General features: G+C 25.2%; 3 protein-coding genes across 6 annotated transcripts; 2 read left to right on the top strand and 1 right to left on the bottom strand.

The window, feature by feature from the left end:
• Positions 1-8,234: 8,234 nt before the first annotated feature.
• LOC105361706 (G patch domain-containing protein 4) lies at positions 8,235-9,440 on the top strand. The gene is made up of 3 exons (XM_011498958.1): positions 8,235-8,448; positions 9,156-9,268; positions 9,378-9,440. Exons 1-3 carry the CDS (start codon positions 8,400-8,402, stop codon positions 9,438-9,440), a joined length of 225 nt encoding a protein of 74 aa, XP_011497260.1. The 5' UTR covers positions 8,235-8,399.
• A 6,801-nt stretch (positions 9,441-16,241) lies between these two features.
• LOC105361538 (beta-1,3-galactosyltransferase 1) lies at positions 16,242-20,718 on the bottom strand. Of its 2 annotated transcripts, XM_011498760.1 has the most exons (5): positions 20,475-20,715; positions 18,103-18,282; positions 18,017-18,042; positions 17,538-17,812; positions 16,242-16,725 (listed from the first exon to the last, which is right to left on the bottom strand). In XM_011498760.1, exons 1-5 carry the CDS (start codon positions 20,707-20,709, stop codon positions 16,302-16,304), a joined length of 1,140 nt encoding a protein of 379 aa, XP_011497062.1. In that variant the 5' UTR covers positions 20,710-20,715; the 3' UTR covers positions 16,242-16,301. The 2 variants fall into 2 exon arrangements, with proteins under 2 accessions (XP_011497062.1, XP_011497061.1); XM_011498759.1 differs by having other exon boundaries at positions 18,017-18,282; positions 20,475-20,718.
• Positions 20,719-22,827: 2,109 nt separating this feature from the next.
• or (AP-3 complex subunit sigma-2 or) lies at positions 22,828-24,987 on the top strand. Of its 3 annotated transcripts, none has more exons than XM_011498758.1 (4): positions 22,828-22,860; positions 23,549-23,628; positions 23,707-24,090; positions 24,760-24,987. In XM_011498758.1, exons 2-4 carry the CDS (start codon positions 23,560-23,562, stop codon positions 24,880-24,882), a joined length of 576 nt encoding a protein of 191 aa, XP_011497060.1. In that variant the 5' UTR covers positions 22,828-22,860; positions 23,549-23,559; the 3' UTR covers positions 24,883-24,987. The 3 variants fall into 3 exon arrangements, with proteins under 3 accessions (XP_011497060.1, XP_011497058.1, XP_011497059.1); XM_011498756.1 differs by lacking the exon at positions 22,828-22,860 and adding an exon at positions 22,909-23,010; XM_011498757.1 differs by lacking the exon at positions 22,828-22,860 and adding an exon at positions 23,322-23,356.
• The last annotated feature ends 13 nt before the right edge of the window (positions 24,988-25,000 follow it).

Raw genomic sequence — 25,000 nt, 5'->3', positions numbered from 1 at the left:
TATAAGTAATGGATGTTTTAAAGTCCTATTTTGTATAGTCAGTTTAGATTCATTAATGACAACATTATTTAGTCATTTTTCTTGATTCAGTTTGAATTATATTAGATACAATACCCGCCATTAGTTCGTATACCACTGATATATTTAATAAAATATCTTCTTCAATATCTTTTATATCATTATGAATATCCGACATTACTCGTTCATTTTCATTTTTTGTCCCACAGTTTGCCAAAATTCTGAATGTTTGAAGTCATGAGATAACATCGCTACTGAACATGCAACTATTGGGGCCATATTACTCAACTTTAGATCAGAATAATAGCTATCGTCGATTAGACGACACTATGGAGAGGTGTGTTGGATATTCCCATTTTTACAGCTTTGAATCTAATGCTGTCCATTCCATGAATGGTTGTAACTCATAATTTGTAATTTCCCTCTATTAGATATTAGCCATACTCTCGCATCTTTTACTGACGACCTGAAGCATATCAGGACTATACAAGACGGCAGTTTCATAAATTTTATATCTTCTCTAGAATAAAAGGTTTGATTTCTGAATGATATGAATGCTTCTGTAAATAGTTTATAAAGTGCTGCTTAGATTGAAGACTTGTAATTTGGACTAGCTTACTCTCTTTCTCTCTCTCAACAGCTTATCAAACCATCCCATAGATAAGTCAAGACCTCTTATCTTTGACATAAATTAAAATGCAGATTTTTTCTCTAATAAATGATGGTATAACTTATCAATTTGACTCAACTTCTTTCTTAGAAGTAATAGTTTACATTATAGTATTTTATGCACTTGTATTGAGCCTTATTTGATGACTTTGCCGTGGTGGTGCTGAGAGTCATACGTTTTTAGTTTGGGGTTGATGATTCTTAAACTTCTTTTTTCTTGGGTTGACATCTTGTGGTAATTGAGAGAGAGAGCAACAGTGGGATACTTACAGTATTGAAGTGATTTCTTGAGTTGCGACTCAAGTGTCGTGATTCAGTATGATTGCAATGTATGATGGATATAGCTGAGCTTCTTTTCTGCTGTATTAGTATTGAACGAATGCACTGACTCCCACTTATCCGGCTCGAAGGACCACAATGTCTGGGTTAGGTGATGTTAGGTGGGAGGAATTACTGGCAAGTAGAGGAGGCAGATGCATTAATTTAATTCTACACACAGCTTATCTTGGTTTTTTATTTTCTATTATTTTTATTTTTTATTTTATTTTCAGACTACAATGATATGATTATAAAATGGTGTGTATAGAATTATATTGATGGCAATCGTGAAATGATTATAAATCTTTGAAACTCCTTCAGTGATTTTCACGTGGAAATGGAATTTTCAACTCGCAGCAGCATGAGGTATAAGTCTCGCTACTTCTTTGAGTAGTACTACGTGTTGATGACGATTTAATAACTGCTCCATGAAACCGAGTCGAATAGTGTCAACTGAGGCCGGTAGTGGAGCCTCCTTGTGATTTCAATTTATGCTCTTGCAGCCGGTGGTTTCTCGTACACCGTTAGCCGTTTTATGCCCTGGTTGCCGTTGCTTAATAGTTTCAAGTGCGGCCGTTCGTGGGATCTTCGGAACTGATTTCTGTTTTACTAGACACGTGCTAAGCTGTCGCTGGTGCGCCCTTGCTATGTAAATTCTCCCTTTAGTTTCATGGTAATGTGTTTGTCTTACCTAAATCTAGTAATTCAATTAATATTCAATCTTGAATTACACTTAGCACTCGTGTCTGTTTGAATACAATCGCACTTAAATGATTATATTTTCTTATGGCTTCACTGTTGGCTTATTAGATTATTATTTTTATAGTTGGCAAGTTATGTACGTATATTATAATTAATCTCTAGTATGATGCTGTATTAATAACTGACAATTGATTGGCTGAGAAACGCTAAGGAGTGATAACAGATGTGAACGATTGGTAAAATTATAATGAGCAGTAACTGATGACTGAGTAAATAATCAATGTACAGTGAGCGCCTGTGCGTGTCAAGATACTCTTAAATATTAGCGTGACAGCTTGCAACACTGGCAGCAGTGTTTGAGCTTGTTGCTGGACAGAAAGTCTTGATGACGTCAGAACGAAGCTACAGAATGTTCGAGAAGTTTAGCAGGACACTGCCATGGAAGGTTCGAGAATTGTCAATCGTCGTTGCTATGCGGAAATATTGTAGAACGCTAGACAATGAGGCGTAGACTATTTAAGAATTCACAGAATCAATGTTTACAAACATAAGCGCTTGAGAGCTTGTATTTTTTCTATTTTTAAAAATCTTCGACATTGCTCCAATTTCAAACAATATTTTAATGTCAAGTACTAATACTAAAAATGCTGTGTAAATAACGAAAAACGCATTCCTATGATAAGAAACATTAATCTTAGATTAATTTATAAATAATTGTTGATTAAATTTACATTTAAATATTGTACATAGTTATATTTTATCCTTTTTGTTTACTATAAATATTATATTACCTTTTAAATAGTTGAATATATATAATTTTGGAATTGATTGAAATTTATTGGAATGATTAAGTATGGAAAATGTATTTTCTTACGTGTAATTAGTTATAAATTTTTTGAATACGAAATTTATATTTACTTATGCAATATTAATTTTAATGGTACAATATAATATCATAATCACATAATAGATAATATCCGAACATAGAATAAAGTTATCTATTTTTTAGTTAGATAATAAATAAAGAGATCAATCAAATGTTGCTTCTATTCTTACGCTATTGTAATACTTCTACTTTAATTATTTCACTGTTTACTTCATAATAATTAAGTTTATTGCAAATGTGATTGTAGAAAAATCAATAAAGTGAATAACTTGAAATTAAAAACGATTGTTTAAATGCAAAAAATGGTTTTTTTCATAAGTATTATAATAAAGTAGAAGTTCTTTTTGCAATTTCATAAATTTAGTTTTATACATGATAAGTTATAATGACAAATCTAATTTTACTCTTATTAATTTATTTTCTTTCGTGAATAATTTTAAAAACAGGTATAGAAACTAGTAATAACAAAGAAATTAAATACGTATATTTTTAATTTTATTAAAAATAATATTGTAAGAATTCGAAGAAAAATACAAATATGAATAAACAACTGATATTTCTGCAGTCAATCAGTCTAAACACATGGCATTTATTAAAATTTAATTTTTGTAAATTTTAATAAATGTATATATATAATGACTTTTATAATTGAAAAAACGAGTTTTAAATATTATAAATTAAATTTATTATGGGAAACTGACATAAAAATAAATATATCATTTGTTCAAGAATGTAAGAAAACTCCCAGCTCATTAAACATCTGGAAAAATCGAGATAAGAGTTTCGAAAAAGGCAACTCTCGGCTGCGCGAGTAATAACATTCAAAACGCGCCTCGGATTAACTAAATCTAAGCAATTCAGCAAAACTTCGAATATCTTAAGAAAATAAACATCATAAACACATTTGGCGAGAACAAGGCTCCAAGTGTCTAGCAAAATAAGTCATAAAACTAATTATACGAGACATTTGACACGGCCTCGCCATAAAGTATCTATCGACGACAAATCATAAAACATCTGGCGTACACAAATCATAAAATTAGCCTGAAAAACATAAGCCAGATGATACACTCAAATCAATGCTACACCTAACCTTCACAACACTGACCAATCGCAACGCGCATGATTATAATAAATGCATGCAACAATGCTAGGATGGAGAGGGAAAAGCGCGGCATCAAGACCCCCCATCATGGAAGGGAGTTGAGCAAGACCCGCTCTCATTGGAGCCTCCAACTTGGAAAGACTCACTGGTGGGATACCCCACCACTCGAAAGGCGCCGTGATTAGAATTACCATAAACTAAAGAAAATCTGATTAGGTACACTAATAAGACTAAATCTCATTGGCAACACCATGATCGACAAGACAGTTCTGATTGGCGACACCAAAAGAGAGGGAATTCTCACCGACCACCGAGTGGTCGAGAGAAGGCTTTAAAAAAGGCAACGCCGGCATGGCACAAACACTTTTCTTATCTTATCTAACAGAAAAGGAACAAGTCAACTAAACGCAAAAGTCCAAGTTACTTACACAAGATTAATCTATTCAACATAAGTACTAGATAATCAAATCATACACTCGCAGCAGTGCAATACAAAAAAAGGGGAATCGAGAACTACGAATATTAGTCCACACAGTATACACAATCAAACTGCAAGGAGCCATACGAGGCAACTTAAAGAACAAGACAAAACGTAGCTATACACAACGTGCAGACTCACGAGGTAACGTTCCATTCCAAATTAATAAATAACTATATCAAGCTATATACGCCAATCTGCAAAACATAATACAAGCAATTCAAGCGATGCCACGTGCTCATATACAAGGAAGCGCGAGAGTTTACGACCTCGCTCTTCTGTGTGTATTATTTCATCTACACGTGTGTTACATATAGAGGACCAGCAAGGCATCAACTTCTTCCTGTATATGCGACTTACGTGATAGCTCAGTGGCAATAAACATACAAATCAAGAAAAGCAAAAAAATTAATTATATAAATAAAACTAATTATAATTCAACTATTGCAATCATAAATAAAACAAACTAAATAACAAAACTACTCTTTATTGAATACATGTACTATCTTGTCCACTAGCCTGCAATCCTCCTATCAACATCGGGAGCTCCCATCTAATCTTAGTTACTTGGCCCTCTTCGCCCGGTACACTGTTTTTAATCATAATTATATATAACAAATGATGTATAAGATTAGAAATAGTTATAAATAAAAAATGCATACACTGAAATTATTTACAAATTAGATTGTTATATCATTATTGATGCGGCTATCCTATATTACTAAATGTATATTTTTGATAAGTAATCATAAAAAAGGCATCTTGTTTATATATGTGCAATAATACATTATATATGGATTATATATACATTTTATATGGATCTCTATAGAAGTTCAAATTAGTACTAATAATACCAACACATTTTTTTGAAAAATAGACAATCATCTACTTATTAATTTAAATTTTATTTTTTATACAATATTTTTAAAAAAAATTTTGTACATATCGATCAATTAAATGTTAATTTAATGTCAGAATTAAAAAAAACTTTTTATAGTGAAATAATTTTACCATACATCTTATTACATAACCTTATTACACATACATCTTGATATATGCCTATTTGTCTGGGATCAGACTAAAAACCTCCTCATGATGGTGGGTGGAGGCTTGCTGGCAAGTGGAAGGGGCAATGCAATTATTCAATACTGTTCTTTGTGTTTGTAGTCGGTACTTGTGAGCGTGTAGTCGTTACGTGTCCGTGAGCTCCAAGGTAGTGGTGATGTTGGTACACGTCGTGTGCTCGATGCGAGTGTAACTCGCGGTGTAAGGTGATATGTAAGAACGAGAGTCGGCGTTACTTGCACTCAGTGGCGGGAACTGTGTGATGAGGTAGCAGCAACCGCATGGCGAGGTAATATGGAAGAACTAGAGTCGACGTTACTTGCACTCAGTGGCAGGAACTGTGTGATGAGCAGAGTGGCGATCGCGTGGCGAAGTAATATGCAAGAACGAGAGCCGGCGTTACTTGCACGTGGTGGCGGGAACTGTGTGATGAGTAGAGTGGCAGGAACCGCGTGATGAGATAGTAAGAATGAGCGTCTGGTCGCATCTTACTTGAGTTGATGGGTGCTTGATAACTAGAAGAAGTAGTAAGGAACGAGCATCTGCGTTGCTTACGGAGGCGTGGGTGCCAGTATAGTTGTGGCATCGCTATTAGTTCCTTAGGTTGCTTGATGCTTGCCATGGCCTCCCAATACCGATGGCAAGGTTGGATAGCGATCCCCCTGTGAAGAGTGCATGATTGGTACTAGCAGGGCAATCGCGACACGTGCAGCTCCCTTCACATTCTCGTACGAACTGGATGCCGCTATTTGTCGTGACGGCAATAGGGCATAGCTTTTTCGGGGTTCATTTGTTAATATTTCTCGGAATTATAGTCGTATGCTCGAGTTTTTCGGTTAAAAGCATTCGTCGAGTCCGTTGGCCAATGTTTACCAAAGAATGCTTCGCGCGCTCATACCTCTCCCACTTTGTATTCCGCTTAAAACTGTTGTAATCCGTAACACTATTAGTAATGTTGTCTATATCTACATAAAACTTGTCTTACATTGAAATTCTACAATCTTATATTTTACTGTAAATATTTGAAAAATGCATGTTAATCTTAATTTAATAAAATATTATAGAGCTTAATAAATACAACAATAATATAATTATAAATCCGTATATTTTATGGATTGCTTTATTGTATAGTTTATTATTCTTTTTCACGCATGCATGTATTTTTATTTGAATAATTAAAAAAAAAAACACTACATTGTATTTAGTACTACGACTATAGCTAAATATATGTTTTTTATAACATTTTATATGTAATACATTTTTCATTTCATTTTAATTTATATGTTTTACCATACAGCTGCATATGTAACAGAAGCGTTGAAAGTTTTATGCAGTAGTATACTTCACTCGATTTTTAATAATCATTGAACATTTTTATCGAAAGAAATAAATGTTTTTAATTGCCTTTCAACCAGTATTACTTTAGTTCTTGTATCAATAAGAATATTTTCGTCAAAATATATTAATGAATATGAAGTTGTATTAAACATGAATTCAATTAGACTCTGTCTGCAATGTATTACAGAACGAGTTTAATCGACATTTCTTGTTTATTGTTAATTCAGATTTGTAAACTTTTACGATAGAAAATAATCGTATAAATACAGATAGTTGCCTTTGCGATAAATTTATTATTGTAGATATTCATTACAGCTATGTTATTATGTCAAATTATATTATTAAAACAAACCATCATTAAAGTGTATTAAATTTGACCTTCATTTTGTCGAATAAAAATGTTCAACGTTTACAAATATATAAGTTAATTTTGTATATGGAATTATAATGCTATTCAATTTATTGTAATACCGATATTTAATATATTTATTAATTGTAAACTATTCATATACCAATGTTGAGAATTTATTTTTAATTCATGATTATAAAAACATTCTTATTTAATTTAATTTTAGTATCAATAAGTATTATGATTTGATATCTAATTTCCTACTTTCTTTTATTAATGTAGTTTTGTTTATAATACTATCCTTCAATTGAGAGTACCATTTTGTACATGAAGTCTGATTTTTATTGTTAATTCTTTAAATATTTGATTTCGTTATTATCTTCGTCTCAATGTTGTTTTATTGCAAATTATATCAGTGACACTATACCTTTGATATAAATATCCTTGATAAAATCAACGTTATTTATCAGTTGGAATTAATATTTTAAAAATATTTTTAGCTGTAATAAAGCAATTGAATTCTTTCTTTTTTCGAATTATTATGGAAATAAAAAAAAAATTTATATTATTATTACATTTAATAATACTATATGTTATTAAAATAATCATATTATAACATTTTTTTGCAAAACTATACGTAATATGGCGAATGGAAGTTAAATATATTACAATAAGAATTCTGTAATGATAATATATTATAAATATATTAATAGTATTATATTATATTAATGCTTTGATGCTCAGAAGATGAGTTGAATGACATCATATGCTCTAAAAGCTCGTCTCTAAAAGCATAAATTTAAAATAAAAAATGTAACTTACAGATTACAAGAAAATAAAAGTTATGCAATAATTCACAGGGCTTAGTCGTCAAATAGATTAAATATTTAGATATACAATTAAATTACTATTTTTACGTTTAATAAAGCAATTGGCTCGCATTGATAGAATAGAACTCACACGTAATATTATTTATTAAAATTTCCACCGTACATAATAGTCATAAGCAATAGTGGATTTTTTTACACTTCTTAAATAATAGTTTCAAATATGCGATTGAAAAGTGATAAGCTCTGTTTCACAGAGTAATGAAAGGAGTCCATAAAGGTGAAACTGTATTTTACTTACACTATTACTTTTTAGTATACATTATATATTATACTTATATTATTAGATAATATTAATTACAAATGTATTCTAGCAGTTACTTACTTTTTATTTTTAAAATTATTTATTATCATTCAAAGTGAATTTTTTAACAAATACAAAACCTGTTATTCGCAGTTCATTGATCTCTACCTTGTTATTTAAGTTTATGTTTTTGCCTTACAAAATGATCAGTTGATAATATCATAAACATATCGAAAATCATAATCATTGTAAAATAAAAAATTACCGTATTAGAATTCCGTATTTCTATACCATCGAACACTGTTTTTAGAAAGTAAAATTAGTTATATGTGCGAAAGTTATGACTGAATTTGGAAAGACCCAACTATTCAAATATGGCTGGACTGAAGGTAATTGTAACTATCCAATACATATTAATAACAATATTAGTTATTTCGTATCCTTTTTTTAAAAGTTATTTTAATTTTTGAATAATTCGATTTAATATAAAAGTATAAATGATTCAAATAATAAATTAATAAATATATACATTTTTTTTTATAATTCAATGAATATTATTGAATTTCTATTATATAAAGTAGTTTTCATTGTTACAATTCTTATAAATTTTATTTTTTATATTTGAATTTATGCATTGTTATATTAAACAACTTTTTCATTTAAAAGTTAGTTGTAAAAATAAATCTTGTGAACAATGTAATACATTATAAATAATATTAAATTTGAGTTAAAGAAAATGATTACTGTACTCATTTAATTATAATAATAATTTTGTACACAATGTTAATTATTTATATATTATATTTATTATTGGAATGTGTATTATTTATAATTACACATGTATAAATATATTACAAGTTTAAATAAATAAATAAATAATTAAATTAAAATTGTCTAAAATTTATTTTAAAATACTTGAAAAAAATGTATTACATTTTCTAGATTTTGTTTTAATCCATTTTATAATAATTAATTGTATATTGAATTATATGTATATATATAAATAAAACAATTTTGCATTAAAGTTTATTTAAAGATAATTAAATAAATTACAGCACATAGAATTTTTTACTTTTAATTTGTTCATTTATTACAGGCAAAGGACTTGGTAAAAATGAGAATGGTATTACCAAAGCTTTAAAATCAAAGTTAAAATTAAATACGTTTGGTTTTGGATACAGCAATACAGAATTTCAAAGGTGGAATTTTGTATATAATAAAGCTCTAAGCAATATTATTTTTAATAAAAAATCTAATATAATATTGAAAAATAAAAATAAAATAAATACTTATATTTTGTCGAATGGAATAAATGTAGAAAAACAGTTTTTATATTATGATAAATCCCAAAAATCTATTTGGCATAAGAAAAATATGGTAAATGATAGTTCAAATAATTTTCTTGAAGACAGTATAAAAAATCAACACGTAAGTGTTGAAATATCAGAAGATGTTTTTAAGGCTTGCAAAGGGCGAACAGGACATAAAGCAGCACGACTTGGTTTAACATTGAATGGAAAACTTGCACGAATAACTAAACAAGAAAAGGAATTACATGATTCTACTTTTTGCAAATTTAATAAAGAAGTTAAGCAAGTGAAAAAAGAAAAATGTTTAAGAGAAGGTTGTGTGTAAATCAATAGAATTTAACAATGAGGTATATAAAATGATCTAACACTATCATGTTCTATGTATATGTATAATGAATATAATTTATCTAAAAGATACTTAATAAAAAAAAAAAAATTATTTAAAGAAAATTAAAATGAAAAAAGATCAAAATCTGTGACAAAATTTTATTAGTATCTTTAAATGGATGAAATGCTTGTTACTGCATATTAAAAAATAAACAATTAAAAGTAAAAGAGAAAATAAAATGCAAAATGATTAAAATTTGCTAAACAATTTTATTAATATCTTGAAATTTATAAAAACCATATAGAACTATGTATTAAACATTTTTAAAAAATCTTAATTTTTATGTTACAAAAAAATAATCCAGATTAGAATCAGAAAATTAGAGAACCCTTTGGAAAGTTTTCCTACAGTTAATTGAAATGCTTACCGAATTGAAAAATATATTGTTAATAAATCTTCATTGAAATAAAAAAAGTAATATACTTAAATAAAATATTTACCTTCACTTAGAAATTCTGTTACTACCAGAATCATTCTTTGATAAATATGTATATAGATGTATATTTATAAAAATTAATAAAGTAAATTTTATTTTTTACTTTTACATGAACATAACATGCTTGCTTTTTATTTTGTTTTATTGTATTTCAACAACATTCTGTTACATAAGATTTTTATGTTTGTTGCGTTAAAATTGTAACAAAGAATTAAATGTCTAAGTTGAATTAATAAAGAGTATATATTATGAATATCTATTAATTAAATAAATAAATTAAATATATCAAGTGTTTTATTTATATTCCATAATAGAAAATTCGAAATTCATCGTGAATAAATTTTTTTAATATTAAATAATTCAAACTGCCAATGTTTCGATAACATAATAAATTACCGCCCGGCCTAGCGGGAGCTTGGGAAAGAGATAAGAGGTTGTAGAAATGTATGGTATGTGTAAACTTCTTTAACATATGGATTATTAACTATTACATTAGTAATGAGCTGCATTCACTTCTCATAAAAAAGTGTAAATTCTTTTCGCAATGATATGGTTGCTCCTTGATGGTGACGATGTTGTTGCTGAATTTGTAAGGATCAGCGAAGGATGATGCATGCCCCTTGTGTAAATAACATGACGTTTGCTAATGTTATAAAGATTAGCAGGGATATGCGCACACTCCTGGAAAGAACGTGTGGCCTGAATGATTTACATAATGTAGCGTATGTTAATGTTGCAAAGATTAACAGAAATATACTTCTTATAGTTGTATACTTTCTCGTAATGCAGTCAGCACCCTTGACTGCTTGTAAGTTGTAGCTCACTTGATGATTGAACGTGTGTTCCTTGTAATGGCTTCACTGCGTGAACGTATCTGAGTGACCAGCTTATGGCTAAAAACACTGACTAAATAGCGTAATGATTAATAAACTAACTGACTGACTAAATTACAATGTGCCCAAGCATAGGTGTTACTATGCGGAAATCTTGCATGACATGCGAGACTACAGCTTTAGAAGTTTTGAGAATTCCAAACGACGTTACTATGCGAAGATCAGATAAACATTGTAGGCCATTTGAAATTAATGCTTTAGAATAGTCGAGAATTCTTGGAATCGAATGTTTACAAATATTGAGAGCTAGAAGGCTTCCGAGAGCCAGTCTTGGAAAATGCTCCAATTCCAAACAAATACCAAAATGTCTACGAACCGTTGTAGTCAATATTCATTAAAATTATAGTTAGATTGATTATACTTTAATGTAACATTCAAGAAAGGTTTATTATCGCGTATTATACAAAAAAAATCATGATGTAATGTTTCATCGTTAATCTTCCTTTTACCGTCAATTTTATTATGGCAGATCAGATTTTTCACCCGATAAACGACAATTCGGTATTTATTACATATGTTTGAAATTGAGTGTTTGTTTTGTAGCTCGAACTGCCAATTCAATAGTTCAGTGGATTAGTCTCTCCGTTGCGATTAGGAGGAAAAGGCACAAGTGGAAGGGCTGAAAATATTATGTAATATATATTTTGAATGAAGATATTGTTTATTCTGGTTTATGAATTATTATAATATTGCAGTTTTTGTTGGTTGCTTCAAGTAAGAGAGAGAGAGAGAGAGATAAGTATTCTATTGCAGTGGTGAAGATGCTTCTTTGGAGTGATGGCGATGTCGTTGATGTTATGGAAATTACTGTGTATGTTGAGTATTGAGTATATGTTGATGTAAAGATCAACATGAGAAATCGACCATGCTCATTAATCAGTATAGGAAGATGATGATGGTAATTCTGAGGGTAATCAATAATACTTCGTAGGGAGAGTAAGCACATTTAAAAGGAGAAAATACTGTAGCTCTGTGGTAGCGGTTACGTAAATCGACCATACTCTAAAGGGAGAATGGGAGTATTAGAGAGTTAATCACACGCAAGAACAATAAATGATAAACAGGTCCTTCGAGGATGGAAGGACTTAATAATAGGTAGTTATAGTCGACTATTTGATAACTGTAGTCTGACCTTCACAATGTAATTACAGGTAAGGGGTGAACGTACGTTCTCTAGCCTGATCGGCATGAGTGGGCGTATTGCATCACCTGTGGCAGACCTTATATGTGGCGTGATTCGAGCGTGGATGACTTGCTTGTACATATAATAAAAGGATATACCTTATGAACTACAGATAGGGCATGTTCAATGGCTGCGTGGCTGGCGCACATAATTGATTACAATTCCAACGACTTCACTGTTAAATTGCTAACCTGTTATTCCGGATTTTTATAATAACGCATGTATGTTTTGTAGACCAATTGTCTAATATGCGGCTACGTTTCGTGTTGTAATCGCAAGTGATAACTGATACTATACATATGTGAAAATGCACTAATTAATAATAACAGATGAATGAGCGAGGTGTAGAATTACAGTGAGCTATATTTGACGACGGTGCGTGGCGCGCTGCTCTTAAATATTCGCGTTGTAGCTTGCGACGTCGGCAACAGCGCCGATGCCTGTTGCTATGCCGAAAATCGTAATGACGTTAGAGAACGAAACTTTGGAATGTTCTAGAAGCGTCAAAAGGCACAGCCTTGGAAGGTTCTAGAAGCTTCATCGGCGTTGCTATGCGGAAACTTGTCTTATATTCCAATTTAAGGCGTAGGAAAATTCGGGATTCACTGAATCGTGTTTACAAACATGAATGTCCGAGAGCTTGTACTTTTCCTAATTTTAATTTTTGAAAAGTGCTCCAAAAAATTCCCGAACATATATCACAGAATAGTATTCTGTATTATTATTTCATTATGTATCACTATTATTATTTATTATTATTTATTAAACGCACTTCCGAAAGAACAATTTTACCTCCAACTGCAGGAAAATAGAATAAATATCAAATAAGTTCAAATTTTGAATAATTTATATTCAAAAGAAATGACAAACTGCTTACGTATAACACAAGACAAACAATTTATTTCGTTATATTGCGACACAAGATTTAATGCGCGACTAGTCAATAAATTAATTTCAAACCTACTTTTTATATTTTGTTCTTGAAATAATTTATCGTATTATCTGCAGTATACTTATTTGAAAAATTATAAAAATTTTGCTAAAAGTTCAAATAATTTTTAAAATAAACAAGAAAAATATCTATTTATTAAACTAAAAACATGTATAATATATAAATTACATATTGCTTTATGTATATATTATCATATAAACAAAATTTTTATATTTCTGATTACTTTATTTTCATTCTAATAATACATTTTAACATAGAATTTAAAAAACTGTTTCGTTTTGAAATTATGACGACATTACAAAGATTTATTTAAAATAAATATTAAAATTTAACAATTTATTCAATAGAAATTATTAAAAAATTAAGATAATGTTTAAAACTTACACAATTATATAATGTATTTTTCATTTATAAATATTTGAAATTCCTTTATAAAAATATTAAAATGTTTAACAATATATAAATTTATTATTCATAATTAATTTTATTAATTTATAATCAAATTATATAGCAGTACTGTATGGGTAATGTGAAGTATTAAAATTAAAAATTGGTAAAATCAAAGCATTCATTACCTTTGAAACAAACTTACATTAGTGTTATTATTATATGTAAGTGATAAAAAATATTATTTAATTCATATGAAATATAACAATATTAAGGAAAAAAATTGGGTTTTTCAACTATTATTGATTTTCTAAAATATTTTGATATTTTAGAAAATAATATAAATTTTATTATTAAATCAAAATATCACTGAAAGGTAATATATAAGCATTTTTTTTAATTTTAATCATTTGAAACTATAATAGTTTATTTTAAATATTTACTATACATTCCTTTTTATTAATCTGAATATAAAAATATATTTTATTTAGAAAAATTTAAATATTGAATTAATATTTAAGATTTTGGTTTATAATTTGATATATTTTTTATTATTTATAAGTATATTGTTAAAACTATTTATTTTAATAGCTAATACAATTTCATTCTAAAATAGTAAAAAATTAATATCAATTAAATTATAATCTTAAACTAAAGAATTTTTTATAATTCGTAATTAATTCACAATATTATATAAATGTGAATCATTATTTCTTGTTATTTTAAAGTTACTGTATTGTAAAAAGAAAGGTTATGTACATAGCTAATATTTTACAAATAATTAATTTTTATTAATATAGATCCACGTTAAAAAATTATTATTTAAGTGAAGAATAATTTTCAAAATGTTTATAAAATATCAATAAGTAATATAATTCAAAAATAATTTTGAATTTCTTGGAGTTATTTAAAAATATTTTATTGTTAAAAGTAATGAGTAACTAATAAGCCAACATACAGTATTTTGTAGTACTACTCCCTATGAAATTTTTGTCATTTCTTGGTGCTGTTGGAAGCAATACAAATTTATCGACCAGTCTTTATGTAAATTATATTTCATGTTTTATATACTTTTGAGAATTTTTCAAATCTTTTAAATATATTTATGACAGTGTTTATATCAAAAAAATAAAAATGATTTTGTTTTTTTTAACATAATGTACAACTATTCATGTTTTTTGTATAAAAACATTTGTTTTCAAACTCATTGCTATATACAACAGGATTAAGAATAAAATTCTAAAATTTTAATTCCTATAAAATATAGTTTTAACGAATTCCGTTTTTTAAATTTAAAAATATTTAAGGTCATTAAGTTGATAAAAACTTAACAAATATTAAATATTATAATGCTCAAGATTATTCAAATATAATTCTATTCGGTATTTCTAATTTTAGATGTATTTATCAATAATTTCTTTTAAAAAGTGTTAGGAATATTTAGGTAGTCCTCCTTTTAGGAAGTGTTAGGAATTTAGTAGAAAAAGTATTTACATAACGAATAGATATAAGAAATATCAAATCTATTTCAGAAATAAAAAAATTAAGCCATAAAATGTCATTTAAAAAATGTCGATTCACTTTCAATTTATCTTAATGTTGAAAATAATGAAAGTAGTTAATTGAACAAAATAATTCTTTTTAAACTATACATATATGTAAAAGTTTTGGGAAATAACACTTTAAAAAATTCTAATTATTTTAATTTCTATAAAAATAACTTATAAGGAATTGAGTTTCTAAATTATATTACATAAATTTTATCAATTTTAATGTATTTTCCATTTAAAAATTTTTGGTTTCGCTATTTTATTCATTTTACAAATTTCTATTTTACATTCTATATAGATATAACTAATACTTTATAAAATAATATTAAGTATTAGACCCAGTATTTTATCTTATCAGTTATATGGAGTATTTATGAATATATCAAGCAGGTTCATAATTCAACAAATTATTTGTGTATAAGTTCTATTTCTATTTTTACTTATTGATTTTCTAATTATATCACAATAATAGATCTACTGTGTTATTAAAGTTATAAATTCAAAGTTATTAATTTAAATTATACTATTATTTATTATGAATTTTAAAGATGATTGAAAGAATTTTAATACAACATACAGAATTGTTTCAATTTTTTAATTTTGGACACTACAGAATTATTCATTAAATTCAGTTATATCTCAAAATATATAGATTTATCTATTTTAGCATACAATATGTAATTTTGTATTTTATTATTCAAAATAAATTTTTAATTTAGAATGTAATCATAAACTTAATAATGTTTTTCATATAAAAAGTTATTGTAATGACTAGATAATGGTTTTTTAATTTAATTCTATTAACTACACACTAATTTTAGCTTTGAAATTAATATTAACTAATCAAGGTTTTAAAATATTAAAAAAATGTATAATAAATAATTCCTAAATATTTTTCAGTTAATAAACCCATTGTGATGCATCATAAATATATTTGTGCAAAATTACTAGCTTCATTTAAAAAAATATTTTATATAAATATGTAATGGTGTTTAGTGTTTACTTATTGATATTATTTAGATATAAAATGAAACTCAACCTCTTATAAAACATATTTTTTTGTAAAAGTTCCTACACATATATACATAACCATTAATGAACAGCTGCGTAAGTAGGTGATTCATTTAAAAATATTATCAAACTTTAAATGCATCTATTATTGTGTATACGACCCTTGAGCAAAAAGTAGCCAATATTTCTGCTAATTCTACTAACCGGCGTGTTTTTGGCAGTTTTAATATAATTTTTGCAGTTCGTCGAGAAATTTTTAAGTTTGTTCCACACTGTGTACATGTTCGAAGCATTTACTTTATGGGCCGTGATAGTCTCGCGTAGTGAGCAGATATCGAGATTACGTGGTATATAACTGAAACCGTGGTGATTAACAGGTTTGAGTCCTGCTTCTTTTGCACAAAGTCCCGTGATGTAGACATCTTCTAAATGAAGAACTGGTATTGAAAGTGCAGCTTTGTAGAGGCGCAAAGCGACATCCGAACTCATTACATAGCCTGTACCTGATAAGTAGCTTGGATATGTTCTGTCCGAATACATATATTTGGGTGTATACCTAAAAGTAATAAATGTACAAACTTGTTTTACAACTTTAATAAATATTATACTTCATCTATTTGAAATTAGCAATGCATATTTGTTATATACGTGTTTCTTTATATTAATTTTGAGTTTGCAGAAAAACTCATTTATATACGATATATATTTATATTATTTATAAATGTAATAATAACGATTAGTTTATTATATATTATTTAAAATTATGTATAGTTAATTCAAAATATTTTGAAAATTCTTTGAAACATTCTATACGTTGAACATTGTATATAATGTTAATTATATTATTGCCACATGCACAAGCAAGTTTAATTTATGAATTACTTTTACGAAAGCAAATGAATTTTTTATAAATTATTCATTATTTTTAATAAAACTGAATTTTTTAAAGTAATATTCAAAATATTTAAATTTCTAAATAAATGAAGTATAATAGAAATTTTTATAGAAAAATAAGCATTGTCTTTTATACATATAAAATTAATAGTAAGTTATTTGAAACAGCAGTATATAAAGTAATTATTATTTTTCACATTTTTTATTAGAACTTTTTGGTTTAATTTCATATTGCTATACCATAATTATCTATAATTTAGTTTACAAAATTAGTCTGAATAAAAAACAGAAATAAAATTTCACATTCTTCAGATTATTTTTATATCAGAAGATATAAAAAAGTAATTAAAGAATAAAATAATACAAATCATATGACATAATATTACAAGATATTACAAAGTTTATAATTTGAGTAAAAATAAAACAAATTTAGTTTGATTTACTAAACCCAAAATTTTTTGATTATAATCTTACCATTTATTTTTAGGGTCGGTTATAGGTTTCGCATTGCAAATAAGTGAACCAATTAAAGTTCCAGTACTTTTGGGTCGTTCCCTTAAAGTTTTTATAAGAGTTGGTATATTTACGAACATATCATCATCAGTTTTCATAATATACCTTACTTTATCACAATTCGATATCACCCATTTTAATAACATTACAGATTTTAATGTTAAATTATTATATGTGTCATAAAAACGTTCTTGAATTATGTCATTGTACAAATTATTTTCATCTGCTGCATAGCTCTAAAAACATATGTATGTGTATCAATATAACTATAAAATAAATATTTGAACATGGGTATTATACAATTTACAAATTTTAGAGTTCTTATATCTTATTTCAATACAGATTTTCTTTAAATTTATACGAAATTTTATTTTTACAATTATATATTGTTAAAACTTTATATGTATTATTTTTATTCATGTGAAAGTAAAAATACTTACATTAAGTGTATCATTATCACTTTGTCCTAAAAGAAATGTAACTTTAATAGAAGAACCATACAAAGTATCTAAATAACTTTGATTACCCCATGTATTTCTAATAGCAATTCTTGCATTTATATTTCCGACTGCAGAACATATAAGAATAATTAGATATGATGTATTGTTACAAATTCTTTTTGGAGTTAGAATAACTGTTGTGTTTTCTGGATGTATGTAAATAGATACATCTCGAGATGTATTATAACTCCATCCACGTAATTGAACTGAAACCAAAGGAATTGAGTAAATATTTCATCTTTTACTACTTATTAATTATATATATTAATTAAATTTAATTAGAAAACAACATAAATATATATAATGGATACATATTAATATATTTGACAAATACATAAGTAAATAAAATTAAAAATAATTAACATTCTATGCTATCAATTATAAAAATAATAACATGACTATATATTTATCTTATCCATAATTTATATTAAATTTAATCTAATAAAACATTTATTTTGTCTCTCAATTATTATATTAAAATAAATATAATAACTATAATTTAATACAAAGCCAGTTACAAAGTTGATTAAATTGATATTGAGAACTGCTAATAATATTATTTTACTTTAAATTTTATTCAAATTTTTATTTAAATTGCTTATATTATATGTTTTTTTAAACTATTGATAGTATATTAAATTAATACATAATCGTATATTTTTTATATTTAAGAAATTAATTATTAGTAGTTTATTTATATTATTAAAAGTCTTATTGAAGTATTAACTGAGATCTTAAATTGATTTTAAAGAGTAACATTTACTCATGTTTGAATTATTTTCTGATAAATTCCTTTAATCATATTTAATACTTTATTTTTTTTAATTGATCTGAGAAAAAAGGTGACTCCGAAGTCAAATAAATAAATATATATATTTTTTGTAATGAAAGTCCTGAATTAATTTAAGCAATTGCTGTTACACACATCTCATAACAATATAAACATAACGCGTGATCTGGTATGTATCTGGATAAGTTGATGATATAATAATACTAACGGTTCAGTTGGTTAATGGAGTGATGTTTTATGAAGAATAGCTGTTACATAAAAGTAGTAATCTATTCATCAATTTCTATAGGTAGTGGAGTAAATATAAAAAAATATATTGTGAAATCATCTTTCATTTTGTTAGTCATTCATATAACTTCTACTGATTAGAATTCTGCAAATAAACATAAATATTCATTCAACTTTGATGAATATCTGGGATCAATACAAGAAATTACTTAATTCTATAGCATACATTAAAACATTTATATCAATGTTGTTAGGTCTACAACATTCTATGACTTCAATATTATTGGCAGAGATGTAGGTAATTTTACTTTTCATGTTTAGATATTTATTTAAATAAAACACAAATAAAGATACATTTATTCAAATATTTATATTTCATTATCAATAAAAATATATCTAATCAAGTAGACTAGTATAGTGAGTAGAAAATATGTTCCATTATTATTCTAATTATTAATTAGAAAAGAATATTTCAATAATCAACTGACAGCTACGCTATATAAGAAAAATTTAAAAATAAAAGCCTGTTCAACAATTTGTAGTACTGGTTAAAAAAATGTAAGGGCATTCAAAAATTTGGCTGATAATTTCAAATAATGTTCAAATATTTCTTTACTATAATTTTGTTTGTGCAAAAAAAAAAATTATATTTTGTATATAATATAGTTTCAACTTTTATAATCTGTAAATTTTATCATTGTAATAAACATTCAAAATAAAATTATTTTATATTAGTAATACACAATATATATTAATTTTTACAATTCTAACCGAAATTATACATTTTTTTAAATTTATTTTTACTTTGGTTCAAATAAAAGTAGCAATAAAAATATTAATATAAAACTTTATATATAACAGGTCATTTCTTATAATATTATTTGTTTTCTTGTAAAATATATAAGCTCAAAAACTTCTGAACAAAATGAATACAAAATATAAAATCTTACTTGCTTTATAAATAAGTTATATTAGAAAAATATAATTTATTCCAATTGTTTATAAAAATATATAGAAAAGTATTTGCAAAAGATTTTATATTAATGTGTTGTTCTACTTCATTGATATTTTGTAAAATTTAATAGTATATATTTAATAAATACATAAGTATATAATAAATATATAGATAAATATATGGGATTGACCGTTTCATTAAAATTTTTATATACATAGATAAATTATAAAACAATTATAATTGTTATATATTTGTATACATATATTAATATATTTCTAAAAATTACTTAAAACATTTTATTTTTCAATTAGATCTTAAAATAATTAGCTTTTATATTAATAAACTATTGACATATGATATAATATATTATTTGGTACAAATAAAAACTGAGTGTTATATTATTTATGTAGTTATTGTATACGAACCTATAGATGCTATGAGATCTGTACCTCCCAAAGTTCCTACTGGTAATGAAATATCACCAAAACCAGAAAATTGTCCTTGTGCTGAATGATATGCTGGTACATAAAGCAGTCCTAGACCTGCCAAAATTATAAAACCAAGTGCTAGACGCTTTATGAATGATATTTTTCCTTTAGTATTTCCAGTACTACTATTAATGTTGCTGTTAGGTGGTAACTGCATAGATAATAATCGCATCCTATCCATCTTAAAATAGATGATGAAAATAATTATATAATAATATATAATTAAATAACAGTATTATATAAAAAATAATATTTTAATGATAATTAATTATTATTAATTATAAAATTATTAGAAATAGATTTAAAAAATTTTTACATAAATTTATATTTTTCATTGATTTAATTTCATTTTTTGAAAATATTTTATTTCATATTTTCTTATTATATTTTTAAAATAATAAAAAATAATGTTTATTAAAAACCATTCTAGATTGTATAAACGAAATTTTTTAAAAACCTGTATACAAAAATTTAAAAAAGGTAAATATATATAGGTATTTATAATACATTTGATTAACAGGTAATATTGATTTTAAAATTAAGACTAGAATAGCATTGTATCCTATTTTTTAATTTTCCGAAAAAATAAAAATATATACATATAAATGGTTATTGACTTATTAAATTTAGATACTTTAGAAATAATATTATAATCTATTAATATTATTTAAGTAATAAAAAATTTTAATATTTTTATTGAAATTGTTTATACAAAACAAGTATATACAATATAATAAATTATAGTCAGCTCTAGAAACATGTAAATAAAAATTAACACAAAATAAAAAACATATTGAATAAAAGTACACAAAAATTATTTTTAATAAAAAATTATTTATTACTAAATAATTAAAATAAATTGGAATCTATAATATATCTTAATTGACATTATATAAGCGTTATCTTTTCATATTTATAACATTATATTTAGTTTTATTTTATTGACATACTTATCTTTGTAAATTTTTACTGTTAAAATAAAAAAAAAAACAAATATGTTAACAATTATTAAATATACTTTGTATATTAAAAATAATTAATAAATACTTATATAAAGGAACTTCACCTTTGACATAAAGAAACCCAATTTGTACTGTTAAGTTCTCCATTTATTTCATTTTGAAAAGAATCCTATAAAGTAACAGTAATAAATGTTAATATTCAGAATAAAAACAATATTTTTTATTATATTTGTATATAAATTAACTGGAATAAATATAATAAATTCTTTAATTTCAATAAAATTATAAATTCGAGCTTCTTATAATAGTAAATATCTATGAGTAAATGCATAATATTTATTTAATGAAGTAAGAGAATAAAAAAAAAACAAAAAAAACTAACCATAACTCAGAGATTTTGAGAATATTTATGGAATGAATATTCCATATTCATTGAAAAAAACATTTATTCACGTTTATTCGAATTGCATTTATATTTTAATTTTTTATAAAATGACTATACCAGTATAATATTGCTATTGTTTATTGTATCCTGTACGTTTGCAAATGCATGCGCATGCGTACCTACCTTTCGGTAATGTTAATGTTCGTGTCAACATTAATATTAAAATATAATTAAATACGACCAGACTGAAATCGAATAATTAACCATTATATTATTGATAAATACGAGCATTATAATTTTCTAATATTTGCTGAAACAATTGCGTTAGCTGATGTTCTCAACTTGTAATTGCATTTAAATACTTTGTTTTAAATACGTTTTTACTAATCCATGATTCAATTTCTGCTTTGTTCTATGTATAAATATAAATAAACATATTCATAGTATAAAAATAAGCGTTTAAGTGTTGCATTGCAATAATATATATTTATTTATTTATTATCCTTATTAATATATTTTTATTTATACTTATTTGTTATACTTACATATTATACACATAGTTGGATAAGGCATGCTTTAAATATGTTTTTTTATTAAACATTGAATATACAAGTTTACAAATTTATTTAAACATAACAAATATTTTAGATTATTTCAATTAAAAAGGTTTTAATTATACAGATATAATTGTAGTTAATTAAATAAAGATAGATTTTCAAAAATTTGTTTTTTATAAAGAATTGTTTTGACATTTTTTACTATATAAAAATACACATTCATATCTTAATAATCGTCATATGCTCTGGGGCACATCATGATTTAAAATAATACAAATGTCCGATGGCCTATCAACATGAACCGAATAAAAAATATAGAACGCTATATCTATATTGATAATTATAATAGTATGAGCTTTAGCAATAAAGCTTAAATAAAATATACTTTATTAATGATAATATAAATTATTATCAATAATGTAAGTTCTTAATTTTACCTATTAAGTTCATATTTGGTAGAGCATTAATTTCTGACAATGCGTAATTTTAATTCATCGGAGTTGGGACGAATATAAAGTTCTCTATCCATAACGTGTTATCTTTTTATTTTATTTATTAATTTTAAGAAGGTGAATAAGAAAATCTAATCATATCTTTTAACATGTATATTATAAAACACAAATTTTAAATTAAACATATTGCGTCTTAATTTATTAACTATTTGCGCTTTTCTTAAGTGAACGGGTCATTATTATTTACTTCTGAATGTTTATGAATTAACATATCTATGTGTAATTAGAAATTTAAGGTTTCATGTAGTACGCTTTAATATTGATTTTAAGAATCATCAACAATGATATTCTGTCAATTTTAATTCGAAATTATAAATACTCAATTGTAAAAATATTATCAAAAACATGTTACAATGTAAAATTAATTAGATTATCAATATGATACATAACTAAAGTGGAAGCGGTAATTCAAAATCAAATTAAATAATTTAAGTTCTTTTTTAGAATATTTTTGTGTATTAAGTTTAATAATTTAGTAAATGAAAATATATTAAGAACTAAGTATTTCTGTTACAATACAATAGACAATATTATTAGAATTTCTATTGTCATAAAACTATTTCCATTTCTTTAATTTAATTTGATTTTTTAACAGTATTTTTTAAAATGATCAAAGCTATTTTGGTGTTTAACAATCATGGAAAACCACGACTATCTAAATTTTATCACTATTTTGTATGTAAATTATAACTAAAAATTTATTTTTAACTATTTTATATATTAATATATTTTTAATTCAAATTTTAATTTTAGAATGAAGACATGCAACAGCAAATAATAAAGGAGACATTTCATTTAGTTTCAAAAAGAGATGATAATGTTTGTAACTTTTTGGAAGGTGGTAGTTTAATTGGAGGCTCGGATTATAAATTAATTTATCGTCATTATGCAACACTATATTTCGTTTTTTGTGTAGATAGTTCAGAATCTGAACTTGGTATTTTAGATTTAATTCAAGTTTTTGTTGAAACATTAGATAAGTGTTTTGGAAATGTATGTGAGTTAGATCTTATTTTTCATGTTGACAAGGTTCATTATATTTTAAATGAATTGGTAATGGGAGGCATGGTATTAGAAACAAATATGAATGAAATTTTAATAAGAATTGAAGATCAAAATAAATTAGAAAAGCAAGAGGTAAAAGACTTTAAATTATATTTTATTTATTTAATTGTATTAATATACACTAAGATTAATTTGAAAAAAAGATTAAATTAATAACCTATTTTTAAAAAATTGATCACTCCTTTCAAGTTTAATATTTTATTAATATCTTCCAAATTCCAAATTATAAATTTTTACTGACTTCTTCTTATAGAATTTTCTCATTATTTATTAACTTTTAAATTCATATCAGTGTTTTAACTTTTTATTTTATATAAAATTATTTTAATTTTTAATATTCTTTAAAGTATATATTTTTCATATTACTTATATGTATGACAGCAGTAAAACCTTCTAAAATTAGTGAGTGTTTTCATTAAAAATAAAAACTGAACACTCAAAAACATTCAGTCTAATTGAGATTTACTCAATAATTAATGTTATGTGTGATAAAAATAAATCAAATTAATTTTTCAATTTACATTTGCTGATCATAAACATTATAACTTTTCTGTTTTATAATTGATTATATGATAAATTTATATAAGTTTACATTTTACTAAATACAACTTCTTTTAATATAAAAAATTAATTAACAAATATATGGAAACTCAATAAAATATCATAAAATTTAATAAAAAATACTAAAATGTTTTTAGTACATCTATTTTTTTAAATTATTTTATGTAAATATGTATTCAGGCTGGAATTATAGCAGCTCCAGCACGTGCAGTATCAGCTGTAAAAAATATGAATATACCACAGCAAATCAAAGATATAAAACTACCGGACTTACCACAAGCAATTAAAGATCTGAAATTTTAACCAGTGTTACGTACTAAACATATTTTCCTTTCAGAGTTAATGAAAGTGTACTTATATTCAATTTTTATACCATTATATTAAATGTTTTGTTATATATAATTTTCTATTATCACTAATA

The sequence above is a fragment of the Ceratosolen solmsi genome, unplaced genomic scaffold (assembly GCF_000503995.2).
Source record: "Ceratosolen solmsi marchali unplaced genomic scaffold, CerSol_1.0 scaffold30, whole genome shotgun sequence".
NCBI lineage: Eukaryota > Metazoa > Arthropoda > Insecta > Hymenoptera > Agaonidae > Ceratosolen > Ceratosolen solmsi.
Note: the sequence above shows the minus strand (reverse complement) of the source record. Positions and strands in the feature narration are given on the sequence as shown.